Here is a 17,292-nt window from a genome sequence, read left to right on the forward strand (position 1 = left end):
GCTTTTTAGTCTATTTTAACCAAAAAAAAAAAAGGGCATTAAATAGCATTGGTCAAGGAGATTTTAGCCAACTAGAACCATCAGTCAATGACCAGTGTTTAGTTGTCTAGCCAGTGACAAGACACCTCTGCTTCAGAATGCCTGTCAAATTATTGTACATTCCCAAGAAAAGAATCAAAACCTGTTTGTTTCTTTCAATTTACACACCTACAGTAATTTGAAAATACTTGTTTGACTTAACTAGTAGTAACCTCTCCAGTCTCTTAACAGTAATTCCACATATTCTTTAACTCATCCATGAAAATTTCACTAAAACATAAACAATCTGCCTAAAATGTTTCCCACTTGAGTGGCTATATGAACTACTTCCTTCCAACTATAAAGCTATCTTTTTAATTTTCCAGTGAGTTGGCACATTACTGTCAAGGTCTCAGATCTAAGAAAATCATGAGTTCTGACTATATTCTTCAAAGTCAAGAATAAAGGTCTAGGGAATTCCCTGGTGGTCCAGTGGCTAAGACTCCATGTTCCCAATCCAGGGGGCCCAGGTTTGATCCCTGATCAGGGAACTAGATCCCACATACCGCAACTAAAAAATCTGCATGCCACAACTAAATAAATACATTTAAAAAAAAAAAAAAAAGAATAAAGGTCTAAGCAACTTGTAAGTGTTGCAATTTCATGACTGCACTGTCCACACACTCCAGCCAGTGTTGGAGACTAACTTCCTAAAACTCTAGAAAAACTAACGGTATTTGAATGGGTCAAGTGATGTGGAAGCAACTCCTTCCACAGACTGCTAACAGTCCTCCTGCAAACATTCAACAGTCACCCATATTCTAAAAGCATATGTTACATGATACATGCTCATCAGAAAAACTTAAATTGAAGAAGGTATATATTATATATAGACACAAAGCCCCAAAGACCTATGACTTTATTTTTCTACTGTACTAATTAGCGCTACTGTTTCCAAATGGGTTTCTAAATGTTTCTTAATTAAACCTAGCATTTCTTTCAAATTAACAGGTTAGTCCAAGAGTGCCTTCAAGGAACCTTTGGACACTGATCAAATGTGATTTCTGTTTAAAAATATGACTACTGGGGACATCCCTGGCAGGCCAGCGGTGAAAAGTTCCTCCTGTCCTCTTCCAATGCAGGAGGTGAGGGCTCCACCCCTGGTCACAAAACAGAAAGGTTGTAACAAACTCTACAAAAGATTTCCTGATTTCTACACCAATTTCAGTTAACTACCTAAGGTCTGTTGTATAACTACCTAACGTCTGTCTGTACAATGGTTTTTTTTTCCTCTGGAGAAACAAAAAAGACACTTTTTTGGAAGCTGATAAAAAAAAATCTGTCAAGAAAAGATATATATTCTTTTTGTGACACTGGTGTATGTCACTTAGCCGCTGTGGACCTAAGTTTCCTCACTGATAAAATGGGCATGATAAACCCTGTATTACCAACGTCCAGGATCAATTGAGTATATGCGAAAAACACAACTTAAAATGGTGTTACAACTATTACTGCACTCTTAATGAGCATATTCAGTATCATTAGTTTTCCTTTCCCTTTTCTTATGATTTTATTTATCTACGGCAGTGCTGAGTTTTCCTTGCTGCTCCGGGCTTAGGCTTCTTTTCTTTTCCTGGAGAGTGGACGCGGCTCTCTAGTTGCAATGCCCAAGCTTCTCATTGGGTGACTTCTCTTATTGCGCAGCACGGGCTCTAGGCGGGGGGCTTCAGTAGCTGCGGGGAGTGTGCTCAGTAGTTGCGGCCCGTGGGCTTAACTACTCCGGGGCATGTGGGGTCTTCCACTATCAAGGACTGAACTTGTGTCTCCTGCATTGGCAGGCAGATTCTCTACCACTGAGCCACCTGAGAAGCCCTTCCTTTCATTTTTAATCCACTTATTTTCTTACAGGTTTACAGCAGTTACTTATTATGTGAAATATAACTCTAAAAAAACAGCATAAAAGAATCTGAACTACTCCAGCTCTTCTAATTAACATCAATGAGTTAAAATTTTACCATAATTTAAAACAATTCAAAATTTCAAATTTAATGTTGTGAAACTCATATTTCAGCAACTTGCTCTTCACTACAGTGCATAAAGCTACAGAATTATTACCGAGCCTTCCAAGCCATAGTTAATAATGAACAGACCGTTATTAAACACAAATAGTTGAAATAGTGCACCTCAAATTAACGGTAGTCGCAAATACTAATTCGGTTCAGGTAATGAGGATCAGCAAAACTTCACAGAGGCACAAGTGTACTGCAAATCTAGAAGACTGCAGTAATAAAATACGGAGCAAAATAACCCAGAGCAACACAGAATAGATGAGTTAGTACACATTCTAAAACTGTATCTATGATACTGCTGCTGCTATTGCTGCTAAGCTAGGAAGACAATAAAAAGAATCAATGCTTGTGTGTCTACTTCGAAACAAACGGTTAAGTAACAATCCACTTGCAAATTATTTCATATTAGATTCTCCACTCCTATGGCATTAAAAAAAATACGATTTATATAGACCTCAAAAGTTTACGTTTCAGGAACACACGAAAGCCAGTAACAGTGAACATCAGGTGGTTTCTCTTTGTTGATTACCGATGACACAGCTTTCTTCCTCAAAGTCCACAACTAATTACAAGCAAAACGGCCTTAGGGCCCGTCTCTCTCCTCACCTACACACTAACTATACGGGAGTTAAAGTCTCTCCAAGTGGGTCTCTCCAAGTGGAGCACTCCGTCGGGGGCGCCAGGAGGCGACGGTGGGGTCTGCGGGTGCCAACTCCGCAGGCGGCGCGGAGTCAGGCTCGACCGCGAGCAGGGCGGCTAGGGCCTGCTCTACCCGTCCCCTCGCCCCGCACTGGGGAGACGGCAGGGCTCGGCGCGTTTGGGGGGCGAGGCCGGGACCGTGCCTCCCGCAAGGGGGCCGGGAAAAGCGAGCGGTGGGGGTCAGGCCAGGTGTACTCCAAAAGGCCGGGGCAGGCGCTGAGACGCCAGGGACTGGCAGCCGGGCCTCTTGGGGCCCGGAGGAAAGGCTGGGGGCCCCTGGGATTGGAGGTAGGCCGGAGGGGGTGTCCGTGCCACATCTCGGGCCCTCGCCTCCTTCACCTGCCACGAACACCACGAAGACCGCGCCACTCCTCTTGGCCGACGCGATGGCGGCCGGAATGGCGCCCTGGAACCACAGCATCGCTGCCCTCGGGCCGAGGCGCTCGCTCGGTGTATTGTCGCCGCGGTCCCGGAGTTGGCCCCGCCCTCTCCGTCGCCTGGCTCCGCGGCCCCCGCAGCCCCAGCCGGTCAGCACCCCGCCTCCGGCTCCGCACAGGCGCGCAAACCCGTCAGCGGCCCACTGGACGGGCGTAAGCGCGCAGGCGAGGCGCACCCCGAGACACGTGACGCCACACGTCGGCGTAAGCGCCGCGCCCCCGTGCCTTGTCTCGTTGGCAAGTCGGAGTGTGCGCGCGCACGCGAGGCCGCAAGGCGCTGCAGTCACAGAAATAGAAGGAGGCGTAGGGAAGAATGACTAATCGCTAAATGGCGTCGGTGGCGTCTTCCCGATGCATGACGGGAATTGTAGTCTTGGCTTGGTCCCTTTATTATTGCTTAGTTCAGTTCAGTTCAGTAGCTCAGTCGTGTCCGACTCTTTGCTACCCCATGAACCGCAGCACGCCAGGCCTCCCTGTCCATTACCAACTCCCGGAGTTCACTCAAACTCACGTCCATCGAGTCAGTGATGCCATCCAGCCATCTCATCCTCTGTCGTCCCCTTCTCCTCCTGCCCCCAATCCCTCCCAGCATCAGAGTCTTTTCCAATGAGTCAATCTTCGCATGAGGTGGCCAAAGTACTGGAGTTTCAGCTTTAGCATCATTCCTTCCAAAGAACACTCAGGACTGATCTCCTTTAGAATGGACTGGTTGGATCTCCTTGCAGTCCAAGGGACTCTCAAGAGTCTTCTCCAACACCACAGTTCAAAAGCATCAATTCTTCAGCCCTCAGCTTTCTTCACAGTCCAACTCTCACATCCATACATGACCACTGGAAAAACCATAGCCTTGACTAGACGGACCTTTGTTGGCAAAGTAATGTCTCTGCTTTTCAATATGCTATCTAGGTTGGTCATAACTTTCCTTCCAAGGAGTAAGCGTCTTTTAATTTCATGGCTGCAGTCACCATCTGCAGTGATTTTGGAGCCCCCCAAAATAAAGTGTGACAATGTTAATATTGTAGGAAATGTTAATTGTGGTTTGCCGGATAAGGCTAAGGGGGCAACCGTGAGAGCCGCTTCACAGTCTATAAAGACAAGGAGAAATGGTGCTACCCATTGGAAGATGCTCTTCTTTTGGAGACCTTAAATAAGAGGAAATCATCCTCCACCCGGATGGAACTCTGCCTAGTGCGACGATGTAATTCTCTATTATGATTAGTGGCTATTGTGGATGGGTGTCTCTCGGTATGAAACTTAATGGGGTTTGTAGGGATTTACTACAAGGCTTTGATTTCTATTGAACTTAATTTATCAGCTCGACCTTGAAGAAAAGAAATAACAACAGTCACATTGTGTAATACCATACAGCCCGTGTACCTGAGAGGAGTTTATGGTTGAACGCAGACCTTGAGTAAGGTCATTGGTTAGAGATCATTACAAACCTCAAAACACTTAGCTATGCTGTTGCTACAGCTGGTTTCAAAAGTTAAGTCAGGGCTTCCGGTGGAAGAGCCTGGGGAAGGGGCGGCAGGCGCCACGTAGGGCCCCGAAGATGGCAAGAAGCCCCTGAAGCAGCCCAAGAACCAAGCCAAGGAGATGGACGAGGAAGATAAGGCATTCAAGCAGAAGCAGAAGGAGGAGCAGAAGAAACTAGAGGACCTAAAAGCAAAGGCCGTGGGGAAAGGCCCCCTGGCCACTGGTGGAATTAAGAAATCTGGCAAAAAGTAAGCTGTTCCTTGTGCCTGAGGCAATGATGACCCTTAGTTCCATTCCTGTTTAAACACCTGGACTCCCTGCCATAATACCTGTTGCGACCTATAGCTAGAATGAAGTGTTGTCTTGAAACCTATTGTACATTTAAGAATAAACTTTTGTAAAAAGAAAAAAAAATCAGAAGCAGAGAATAGATAATGATTTCTTTTCCAGCTACTTTTCATGGTAATGCAAAAGTGAATAAATAATTTTGTTTACCATGATATATAACAAAGTACTATTATCAAGATATAGCACTTTGTGGTTGGTTGCCATTAAAATGAAAACTGACCCAAATTTAATACCTTCATGAAATTACACGGTCTCTAATAGCTATTGGCTAAAGGTTTCTATGGTTTATTTAAAGTTGCATAGGCTATTATATTGTACATCCCACATCACTTAATTTCTCCTCTAGCAGCACAGGCATTTGACAATCTTTGAAGGATTAAGGAGGGGCTACATCTGAAAATACCCCTTTCCTACAAGTATCTAACCTAAAAATAGCTAGGAGATTGCATTCTGATTTTTATTTGCTTTTTTCCAATCAGGCCTCTTATGTAGTGTTCTTATAAACTGAAACATAATGCTGATTACAGACAATTGCTATTTACAGAGGATATCATTCCTCAGGAAGAATTAAGAGTTGATTTCAACATCAACTTTAAATAGTTTCCTTAAAATTTGATCAACATATATACCCTTTCAGTAGAATAATATCTTTAATTATTTCTAATGTGACTCATTGGAAAAGACTCAGATGCTGGGAAGGATTGGGGGCAGGAGGAGAAGGGGACGACAGAGGATGAGATGGCTGGATGGCATCACTGACTCGATGGACGTGAGTCTGAGTGAACTCCGGGAGTTGGTGATGGACAGGGAGGCCTGGCGTGCTGCGATTCATGGGGTCACGAAGAGTCGGACACGACTGAGCGACTGAACTGAGCTGAACTGAACTGAATGTTAGGATTAAATATTAGAAGAATCGTTCATAGCCTCTCACTCATCAAATATTTATTGCACATCTGCTATGAACTAAGCATTATACCTAGCAGTGATAAGGAGGTGAGACAGTCAGACAAAGCCCCTGCCTTTGTGACTGCACAGCTGGAAAAGGAAGATAGGCATTGAGTAAGTAACTATGATAAATACCACAAGAGGGAATTCTGAGTGCTTCAGAAATGTAACGATGTGACTCAACATGGATGTGAAAGTTGCTCAGTTGTGTCCGACTCTTTGCGGCCCCATGGGCTGTATAGTCCATGGAATTCTCCAGGCCAGAATACGGGAGTGGGTAGCCTTTCCATTCTCCAGGGGATCTTCTCAACCTAGGAATTGAACCCAGGTCTCCTGCATTGCAGGCAGATTCTTTACTAGCTGAGCCACAAGGGAAGCCCAAACATGGATAGCAGGGTTAGAAAAGGCCTTCCTGAGGAGATGACATGTGAGGAGAAGTCTAGCTCTGTGAAGGAGAAGACTATTCCAGAGAGAGGAAACAGCAGTGTGAAAGCTCTGAAGCAAATAAGAATAGTACCCTTGAAGCCCTGAAAAATGTTCAGCGTGACTAGAACATACAAAGAGATGTATGGTGTGAACGAGGCTGACAGATAGAAAGGATAACTCATCCAGGGCCTTGGGCATCATGTTAAGGATTGCAGACATTTTCCTAAGAATTGTAGAAAACTGTTGAAGAATTTTAAACAGAGGAGTTAGATAAAAGATTTGTGTTTTCAATCTGCAGGTATGCTGCAGTTCAAGTGGATTGCAGTGGAAGTGGAATGGGTGAATGTGAAGAAACTGGTTAAGAACCCACTGTCCATGTATAAGGAAGATGGAGAAGTGGATACCTTCGAGGTTTTTGGAGGTAGACTCAATAGGTTTTAGCTATGAAATTTGAGGAAGGAGGAGTCAAGAGATCTTGGGTTTCTGTCTTGAGAAATCATATAGAAGGTTGTGATTGATAGGGACCACTGAAGGAAGAGCAGGTAGGTGGGGAGGTGGGCATGAAGATATGAGTTCAATATTAGGCATGTACTGGGAGTGCTGGAGAGATAGCAAGTCGGGGTGTTAAGCAGGCACAGGGGATAATTGAGGCTCTGCAGGAGATCCTCACAGACTGCATAAAATGAGGAAAGACAAGAGTTATGACTGAGGTCTTGGGAATTCCCTGGCAGTCCAGTGGTTAGCACTCCATACACTCACTACCAAAGGCCCTGGGCTCAATCCCTGGTCAGGGAAGTAAAATCCCACAAGCCGCTCGTTGCAGCAAGGAAAAAAGAAACCCAAACAAACAAAAAACAGATTGAGGGTTGTGTAGGAAAGTATAAACCAGTAACCGAGACTCAGGAGAGGCAGGGGTGTGTGTGGGGGTGGGGTGGGGGAATATGAGAGCTTGTGATACCAGAGAAGCCCAGGGTAGAGTGAGTTTTGAGAAGGGAGTGAGACGCCATTGTATTAAAGGCTGCTGTTGTATCCAGTTAAATAAGACTTTCAAATATCCACTGCTTTTAGCAATGTGGAAGTGATTATCAGCTTAGAGAGAGGTGTTTCGATGGGTTCTTCTGTGTGGAAGCCAGATGGCAGTGGGTTGAAGAGTGAAGGGAGCTAGAGAAGGGGGGTGTCAGTACATGTGAAGAGAAGGAAGAAGAAAGGACAATTATCTGGACAGAGATGTGGACCGAAAAAGACAGTTTTTTTTTGTTGTTGTTAAAGATTGGAGAGACCTGTACACAATTATTAATGGAAAGGAGCTAGTCTTGGAAAGACTGAATACACAGTAAAGAGGGAGGACCCTAGGAAGATGGGGAAATGAAAGTGAAAGTGTTAGTCGCTTAGTTGTATCTGACTCTTTGTGACTCCACAGACTGTAGCCCTATCAGGCTCCTTTGTCCTTGGAATTCTCCAGGCAAGAATACTGGAGTGGGTTTCCATTCCCTTCTCCCTTCAGGAAGATCAGGGGATCTTCCTGATCCAGGGAATGAACCCAGGTCTCCTGCATTGCAGGCAGGCTCTTTATTGTCTGAGCCACCAGGGAAGCCCAGAAAGATGGGAGGGAATATGAAATATATGGCAAATTCTACTGATAGCTCACCCAACAATCATGCTTCTACCACGCTCCCCATTGTTCTTTGCTGGCAGAGTTTCCCCATTGAGAGGGGACCTGCTAGATATTTGTTTTTTCAGCCTCTGCTTGGAGCTAGTTAGGACCTCATGGAAAGTAGCAGGGGCATGGGCAGGGGGTAGTTCTAGGAGAAATTTTCCTTAAAAAAAGAGCTACACGGAAGAAAGTACAACCCTTCTTTGCTAGATATGGTTGTGTGCGAACAATGCCCAGTCTGCTATAGCCAGAGGAATGATGTTGCTGACACTCTGAGATTGATAGAGTGGAATATGGAAAGCACTCACATCTATGATGACTCAAGTCTTATCTTGTGAGAGAATAACTGTCCTCCTAGATTAGGCTACTCTGTAAGTTGGATATTGTTGCTTGTAATATCCCCTGGGATCATCCTAAGCCTCAGTTACCTCTGCATTCTACCAACGTTATTACAGATGTAATTTACTCCCTAATAAACTTCCTGGAAGCAGATCTTCTCTCAGTCTGTGAACCCCCACAAGACAGAACCCCAGTTGCTTGAAAGATTCATACTACTTTCTTCACTGCTCTTTCTGACTTCTCTTCAGTCCATCCTACACAGTGATGTCATAGCCAACTTTCCCCAAAATTATTTTTAGCATTTTTGTTCAGCTTAAAAATCTTTACAGGCTCAGGAATTCTCTGGAGGTCCAGTAGTTAGTTAGGACGTCATGCTTCCACTGCAGGAGGCACCAGTTTGATCCCCAGGTCAGGGAACTAGGATCCCACAAGCTGTACAGCACGACAAAACAAAAATGGAAAGCAACTTTACTGGCTCTGTAATACCTCTAAAAATAAAGTACAAATTCTGTAGCTCTATGTTCAAAATCCTCTACGATTTGGCTCCAACCTTCTTTTTCAACCTTCATTCTTCCATTTCCCCACCTGAGTTCCCTGGGCCAACCAGAGCATTGTATCCACCGTCCAGGCCATGTTCCTGGCAATCTCTGTTTTTATTCATTGATTCCTCTTGCATGGAATTCTCTTTCTCTCAGTCAACACGTATTTGAGTGCCCACATGGGACAGACTGGAAGCCTGGTGCTTGGAATAGAACTATCTGTTGACTGATGACAGATACTATTTTTGTTCTCAAAAAGCTTAAAGTCTAGCCACTGGAAGAAACATAAATAAACATATAATGTGTTGATTTGGATAAAATGAAAGAACAATGTCTAGGGTATTATCGAGAGGAAGGGAAGAACAGGGATGGTCTTTTGGAGGAAATGGCAACAGCCCTATTTTTCAAATGAACCTGAATTGCTGATGAAAAGCTGCAACTCAGTTTTACAATCAGACCCATAAAACAGAAGTTTATTGGTGTACAGCAGGCAAACTATGAAATGAGTTATATCTTGTTTTCCTTCCCAACACCCCACATCATTCTTGACTCCAAGGATTTATGGGCTTATTTGGTGCAAAAAGAGTGGGTTTTATTGCAATGAGCTCCTCTCTGAGGGATCGTAGATACCAGGCCCGTTCCCGTGCCCAGAGACAGTGAGGAGGAAGGCTAGGTTTCAGTTGGTGGGTCTCCGACCATTGAAAGAACCTCCCCCCCATGACAGCTTGACCAAACACTTGACTCCAGTGTGAATTCTCAAAGTCCATCTTCAAGCCATCAAAGATACAGAGGTGGTTCACAGTGATTCTGGGCCGAGATGGGGACCCTTCCCAGTTGGCTGACCGTAAATCCTCTCACCTTCCACCTCTTGAATCTGTCGGCTCTCCTCTGTGATGTATGACTACCTGCTGCTTCAGATTTGCCAACAGTTCCCACAGCCCTTTACCCAGCACAGGACCACTGACTTTCTTCATGTCTTGATAGCGTGGGATCCTGGAATGCTTCAGTCCTGCACTTGTGCTAGAGCTCATGGACTATACTGGTGTCCCAATATTATTGTGCTTGCACAAAGTTTTATAAAAGTCATGTGCATTTTAGTTTGCCACAGCCCCTCCCACTCATTTACTTCCTCGCTGGCATACAGATACCTGAGTTTGCCGACTATACACATTGAGTTGGCATCAAAATGTGTGCAGGCATGCATGAACAAACCACCTTGGCTGCTGTTTCACCAACCTGCTCAGACCAGCTTCCAGTTAAGAAACTGAAAGACAATTGGTCAGAGAAGGTGGCACAGCTGGAAGAAGAGTGTAGTTTCTCATGGCCATTTTATCTTGTGAACATTTTATTTCATATATATGTAAATTACTGGGTTTATGTGTTTTTTTTTTTCTCCAAAAGATGCAAAGGAGCAACTCAACCTAATTTTCTATCCCTCACAGTGCCTTATGTTCTTTGCAGATTAAATGAGTTATTAGTGTCATGAGGCCAAAAGTTCCCCACTACAAGGTTTTTTATTTCAAATTGCACAGATAAAAACCCATCACAAACTGAATTCTTAACTCTGGCCACTCAAGTATATTTGGATATTCATAAGAAAGTATAAAGGTGCCAGTCCTTTATGATTGCTTGGGGAAAAAAACACCAAAGTGTATTTCTTACTGAAGCTTGAACTATAAAATCCCACACCATGCTTTAAAAAAAAAGGATATTTGTTCCATAGAAATGTTCACTTGTTTACCACTAGGGGAGGCTGTATGACTTCATGTTGCAAAGCTATTTATATTAAAACAAAACTGGAAAAAAAACCATATAAAGGTAAAAAACAGCCTCTGTCCTTGCTTTTTCATGAGTGAAAAGGGGAAGTGTAAAAAAGTAAAATGCTTATGGAAAGCATAATCATTCATCTACAGACCAGAAATAAAATTTGCAACATCCACTGGATCCAAGAAAAAGCAAGAGAATTCCAGAAAAACATGTAGTTTGGCTTCATTGATCACGCTAAAACCTTTGTGTGGATCACAACAAACTGTGGAAAATTCTTAAAGAGATGGGAATACCAGACCACCTTACGTTCCTCCTGAAAAACTTGTATGCAGGTCAAGAAGCAACAGTTAGAACCGGACATAGAAAAATAGACTGTTCAAAATTGGGAAAGGAGTATGTCAAGGATGTATATTGTCACCCTGCTTATTTAACAACTTATATGCAGAGTATATCATGAGAAATGCTGGGCTGGATGAAGCCTCAGCTGGAATCAAGATTGCCGGGAGAGATATCAATAATCTCAGATATGCAGATGACACCACCCTTATGGCAGAAAGTGAAGAGGAACTAAAAAGCCTCTTGATGAAAGTGAAAGTGGAGAATGAAAAAGTTGGCTTAAAGCTCAACATTCAGAAAACTAAGATCATGGCATCTGGTCCCATCACTTCATGGGAAATAGATGGGGTTACAGTGGAAACAGTGTCAGACTTTATTTTTTGGGGCTCCAAAATCACTGCAGATAGTGACTGCAGCCATGAAATTAAAAGATGCTTACTCCTTGGAAGAAAAGTTATGACCAACCTAGACAGCATATTGAAAAGCAGAGACATTACTTTGCCAACAAAGGTCCGTCTAGTCAAGGCTATGGTTTTTCCAGTGGCCATGTATGGATGTGAGAATTGGACTGTGAAGAAAGCTGAGCACCGAAGAATTGATGCTTTTGAACTGTGGTGTTGGAGAAGACTCGTGAGAGTCCCTTGGACTGCAAGGAGATCCAACCAGTCTATTCTGAAGGAGATCAGCCCTGGGATTTCTTTGGAGGGAATGATGCTGAAGCTGAAACTCCAGTACTTTGGCAACCTCATGTGAAGAGTTGACTCATTGGAAAAGACTCTGATGCTGGGAGGGATTGGGGGCAAGAGGAGAAGGGGACGACAGAGGATGAGATGGCTGGATGGCATCACTGACTCGATGGACTTGAGTCTGAGTGAACTCCGGGAGTTGGTGATGGACAGGGAGGCCTGGCGTGTTGCGATTCATGGGGTCACAAAGAGTCAGACACGACTGAGCGACTGAACTGAACTGATATGTATAACTGAATCATTTTGCTGTCCGGCAGAAATTAACACAACATTTTAAATCATTTATAGTTCAGTAAAAAAAAAAAATTTTAATGGCAGTCATTACATTCACAAGGCTTAAGGCAGTAATTTAAGTGGTTAATCCCATGAACTCCAGAGTCAGCTGTCTGATTGAGGTATACAGCTAATACTCACTAGCTCTGTGACCTTGGGCAAATTTCCTCACCTCTGACATTTCAGTTACCTCACTGTAAACTGAGGTAATAATAGAACTTACCATTTAGGGCTATTGTGATGATTAAATAAGAACCCTTATAAGTGCTTAGCAAGTAGTTGGCACATAGTAATTAACTGCTTTACAAATGTTAGCTATTATTTCTGCCTGCCTGCCAAAAACATGCTTGAGAAAAATACATATACATGCCTTTCAGGATTCAAGGCTTTTGACTCCTCAGCTCATTTCTTCATTTAATTATAAGACAAATATTTACTGAGAAAGGCACTGGTGAGGGCCGGGGATGTATTAGTAACAAAGCCATAGATGTTTTTCCTGCCCTGAAGATTACATATTGATGGATAGAAAACATTAAGGAACTAATTGGCCAATTACACAATTACTATTGTGATTAATGCTTTGAAGAGGAAGCATAGGATATTATTAAAGCTATTACTGGCAGAAGTGACTGTCTGGAGGACAGAATTAAGGACCTCTGGAGGAAGAGCAGGCTATCTGAAGGAAGAAATATTTGAGGTGGGATGTGAACTGTGAGTACAAGTGAACAGAAGGTGGAGGGTAGGGTGGGAAGAATAAATGTTCCAGGCAGAAGGGAAATTACATGTGGGACAAAAATAATCCACAGGTTATTTGTGGATAACTTGTATAACTTACAGGTTTCAGTTATTTCAGTGTTATTTCTCATTGACTTCATGACGAATGTTAGTCAGAGGTAGAAGGGGGTGGTTGTGTACAGGGCTTTGCTCCATGCACTCTTTCAGGAACTCCTGAATTCTCCCATCAGTGGCTCTCCCTTTCCCTGGCATCTCAGAGGTCTTTATGATACCCTCTATATGCAGCCAACATGCAAAATTTAAAGGTTACGGATCACCTGGAAATCAGGTTAAAAATGTAGATTCTGAGGCTTCCCAGGTGACTCAGTGGTAAAGAATCTGCCTGCCAATGTAGGAGGAGTCACAGTTTCAATCCCTGGTTAGAATTCTACATGCCACAGAGAAACTAAGTCTGCATGCCATAACAACTGAGCCTGTGCTCTGATCCTGGGAACTGCAACTACTGAGCCAACATGCTGCAAGAAGACCACATGCCCTATAGCCCAGGCTCTGCAACAAGCGAAGCCGCCATAATGAGAAACCCATGTATTACCACTGGAGAGTAGCCCTCACTCACGGTGACTAGAGAAAAGCCCCATGCAGCAATGAAGACCCAGCACAGACAAAAACAAATAAGTAAATAAGTAAATGAAATTTTATGAAAAGCAAACCAATGTAGTTTCTGATTCAAGTTGGCCTGGGATTAGATATAAGATTCTGCATTTTTTTAAATTTTGCTTTTAAAAATACTACATATTTATTTAGGCTGTGCCCCATCTCAACTGGGGCACACAGGATCCTTGGTTGCCATATGCAGGATATACTTCCCAGACCAGGGATGGAACCCAGGTCCCCTGCATTGGGAGCGTGGAGTCCTAGCCACTGGACCTCTGGGGAAGTCCTACGGTTCTGCATTTGTATCAAGCTTTCTGGTGATACTGATAATTGATGGTTTCTAGCCCCCACTGTGATTAGCCAGAGCAGGAAGAATCTCTTAGATGGTATTAGACAACATATATATTAGAATATATATATATATGTCTAATATATATATATACATATAGAAGGTATTAGACAACCTAGCTGCTGCTGCTGCTAAGTCGCTTCAGTTGTGTCCAACTCTGTGCGACCCTATGGACGGCAGCCCACCAGTCTCACCTGTCCCTGGGATTCTCCAGGCAAGAACACTGGAGTGGGTTGCCATTTTCTTCTCCAATGCATGAAAGTGAAAAGAGAAGGTGAAGTCGCTCAGTCGTGTCCGACTCTTAGCGACCCCATAGACTGCAGCCTACCAGGCTTCTCTGTCCATGGAATTCTCCAGGCAAGAGTACTGGAGTGGGTTGGCATTGCCTTCTCCACAGCATATTAAATAGCAAAGACATTACTTTGCTAACAAAGGTCCATCTAGTTAAAGCTATGGTTTTTCCAGTAGTCATGTATGGATATGAGAGTTGGACCATAAAGAAAGCTGAGTACCAAAGAATTGATGCTTTTGAACTGTGGTGTTGGAAAAGACTCTTGAGAGTCCCTTGGACTGAGATCCAACCAGTCCATCCTAAAGGAAATCAGTCCTGAATATTCATTAAGTTGAAACTCCAATACTTTGGTCACCTGATGCGAAGAACTGACTTCTTGGAAAAGACCCTGATGCTGGGAAAGATTGAAGACAGGGGGAAAACGGGACGACAGAGGATGAGATGGTTGGATGGCATCACCGATGCGATGGACATAAGTTTGAGCAAGCTCCGGCAGTTGGTGATGGACACGGAAGCCTGGCGTGTGCAGTCCATGGGGTTGCAAAGAGTCAGACATGACTGAATGACTGAACTGAAGAGGTCCAGCACAGAAAGGCATGCATCATTTCTACTTAAATTTCATTGGTCAAAATTCAGAATCATGGTACATCTTGGTGCAGGGGGCTGGAAAACCTAGTCTGGCACATGCCAGCAAAAAAGAGACATACACCTCCTGCCACAGTTTGCTGAAAAACTAACCACAAATGGGGAGTATCCCAGTATCTAGCAGAAGATCACCACTTTACAGAACCCAGAGACAAGAGAATATAGTATGTTTGAGGAATTTAGGGAAGTCCAGTGTGAATAGAACCTGGCAAAGGAGAGGGCCAGTGCCAGGTAAGTCTAGAGATGTAGACAGGCAAGGGTCAGAGCATTCAAGACCTGGGAGGTGATAAAAGATTTTGGAGAGTGAAAAGTCATGTGACCATTGAACATTTGAAATGTGGCTAGTGCAACTGAGGAACTGAATTTCTATTTTATTTAATTTTAGTTAATTTATTCAATAATTTAATTAAATTTACTATCTACATGTGGTGTGCAGTTACCATTCTGGATAGCACAGCTCCAGGAATTGGGATCAAATGTTTACATGAGAAGATAACCAACAATACTTGATAATAAGTCACACTTGTTATATTGCAGGATAGACGAGCCAGTGGATGAAGACAGTCTATGCTGATGATGTTGCAGAGTCCCTGGATCCAGCCATACCTGAGCCAATAAATTCCCTTGGTTACTTCAACTACCTTGAGTTGGGTTTTTTTTGTTTTTGTTTTTTTTTTATAAATTTAAGTGCTATAAACAGAACAGTGTCTACATACAAGTGTTCAATAAGCATCAGATGTCATTTTTATCTCAGTGGACTTGAGTAACCACATAAGTCTTTATGGGTGAAGCATGCCTAGGATTCAAGGAAACAGAAATCCCAAACGCTATGTCCTGGTAGGTAGAAGGTAACAGTGGTGCAGACTGCAGAATCCACAATAGCCAGTTTAAACAGAAAAGTAATTAATTCAAGAGTATCTGCTTACAAACCCTCAGGAGGCTAAGACTGAGCAGCTTTGAAATCTCCTGGGATTGCACACAGAAACAATCCAACTACAATGAGGAATTCTATGTACAGCCTGCCTCCTCCCCTGTTCTCTTCCTGATTAGATTTTTCTGGATGTGAATGTGGCTGGTGGAGCCCCAGATCCCATGTTCAGAACACAGCCATGTTGGGGTGTAGCTTTTCTGAGCAAAAGAAAAGCTGAGAATTGAGTCATCCTAGCTGTTATTTTGGGGTAGAAAGATTTGTATATGTGAGATTTTCCCAAATACAGGAAGGGTATTTAAAAGGTTTAAATTTGACAGATGACCACAAAAGTGAAATGTTGGAATAATGTAGACAGCAACCAAGGAGGAGTAACTCAAGGACATTTGTATTGATGTGACATTGCAGGAGCCAAAATATGAGTATTTTGTTGGCTTTTGGAAACTAGCCCCTACCTTACCTCAGCCATTAAGGAATTCAGTGCCAGGACAACCAGAGATGTGAATTATGCTTATCCTCCAGCTCCTTCCCATCCCCTGACATCACTCAGTGGGAGATCTCCAGACCAGAGAAATAGCCAGGGTTCTCCTGAGCCTTTTAAACAGTTGAAAAATATTTGTTGACAATTAATGGGTGCTTGGAAATAAAGGTATAAGTAAGGTAAGGTCTTTGATCTCATGGAATTCATATTCTAGTTGTAGAAACAAAAGATCTGATAGGGATGATAGGCATAAAATTGAGATAAAGTGATTGTGTTTGGGTGGCGACATGAAACTGGGTGGCTCATAAAGACTTCTCTGCTGAAATGACACTTCTTTTTTTTTGTTGTTTTTTAATGATTTTATTTATGGTTGTGCACGGTCTTCATGCTGCGTGGGCTTTTCTCTAGCTGTGGCTCCTCTTGTTGCGGAGCATGGGCTCTGGTGCCCACAGACCTCAGTTCTGCAGCTCCCAGGCTCGAGAGCCCCGGCCCAGTGGCTGTGATGCATGGGCTCAGCTGCTCTGCCACGTGTGGTCTTCCCAGACCAGGGGTGGAACTCGCGTCCCCTGCTTTGGCAGGGGGGCGATTCTTTACCACTGAGCCTCCAGGAAAGCCCTCAGGCGTATTTTAGACTAGTTTTCCACGCTCCTATCTGGTGAGAGAGGCCTGGGAGCCGGGAATCCTCAGCCACAGTGCTGGCTCTGCCATCAAAAGCTCTGGGGCCTCTAGCGAGCGCCTGCCCCTCCCTCAGTCATGTCTGACTCTTTGCCCACCAGGCTCCTCTGTCCATGGGATTTCCCAGGCAAGATTACTGGAGTGGGTTGCCATTTCCTTCTCCATGAAATGTCATTTCTATGAAAGATAAAGGAGTTGGTCAGGAGCAAAACATTCCAGGTAGAGGGGAAGAACAGATCAGAGATGTATGCTACACTGAGTTTTGTAAACCAGGATTGAGGAAGTTATTGAGGGATTTGGGGCAGGAGGAAATGACATAAGCTGATTACCTTTTACATCATTCTGGCTCTATAAAGATGTGGGAACAAGAGCGGAGGCTGGAAGACCAGTTTGTTGTTCAGTCACTAAGTCATGTCTGACTCTTTGTGACCCCCATGGACTGCAGCACACCAAGCTTCCTT

General features: G+C 43.7%; 2 protein-coding genes and 1 long non-coding RNA gene across 4 annotated transcripts in view; 2 read left to right on the forward strand and 1 right to left on the reverse strand.

The window, feature by feature from the left end:
* UBXN4 (UBX domain protein 4) overlaps positions 1–3,372 on the reverse strand; it is a 30,059-nt gene extending 26,687 nt beyond the window's left edge. Inside the window, exon 1 of one of the 2 annotated variants that reach the window (XM_059875629.1) lies at positions 2,542–3,101. Coding sequence is in view for 1 of the 2 variants with exons in the window: in NM_001035414.2 (NP_001030491.2) it covers positions 3,126–3,207 (82 nt within the window). In the remaining variant the exon portion in view is untranslated. Of the gene's footprint in view, positions 1–2,541; positions 3,102–3,125 lie in introns of those variants that run through there. The other variant, NM_001035414.2, reaches the window with a different exon arrangement.
* A 179-nt stretch (positions 3,373–3,551) lies between these two features.
* Positions 3,552–5,346, forward strand: LOC132342829 (translation machinery-associated protein 7-like). Its single transcript, XM_059877484.1, has 2 exons — positions 3,552–3,590; positions 4,766–5,346. Exons 1-2 carry the CDS (start codon positions 3,552–3,554, stop codon positions 4,949–4,951), a joined length of 225 nt encoding a protein of 74 aa, XP_059733467.1. The 3' UTR covers positions 4,952–5,346.
* Positions 5,347–11,632: 6,286 nt separating this feature from the next.
* LOC112442348 (uncharacterized) lies at positions 11,633–15,384 on the forward strand. Its single transcript, XR_003030452.2, has 2 exons — positions 11,633–12,783; positions 15,285–15,384. It is a non-coding gene; the product is annotated as an uncharacterized lncRNA (long non-coding RNA).
* The last annotated feature ends 1,908 nt before the right edge of the window (positions 15,385–17,292 follow it).

This window comes from Bos taurus, chromosome 2, assembly GCF_002263795.3.
Source record: "Bos taurus isolate L1 Dominette 01449 registration number 42190680 breed Hereford chromosome 2, ARS-UCD2.0, whole genome shotgun sequence".
NCBI lineage: Eukaryota > Metazoa > Chordata > Mammalia > Artiodactyla > Bovidae > Bos > Bos taurus.

What these genes read in the sequence shown, in the direction of transcription:
- LOC132342829 (XM_059877484.1), top strand. Translation starts at nt 3,552, where the DNA reads ATGGCGTCGGTGGCGTCTTCCCGATGCATGACGGGAATT. An exon ending in CCCGATGCATGACGGGAATT is followed by an intron (nt 3,591 to 4,765) that starts GTAGTCTTGGCT and finishes GGCGCCACGTAG; the next exon opens with GGCCCCGAAGATGGCAAGAA.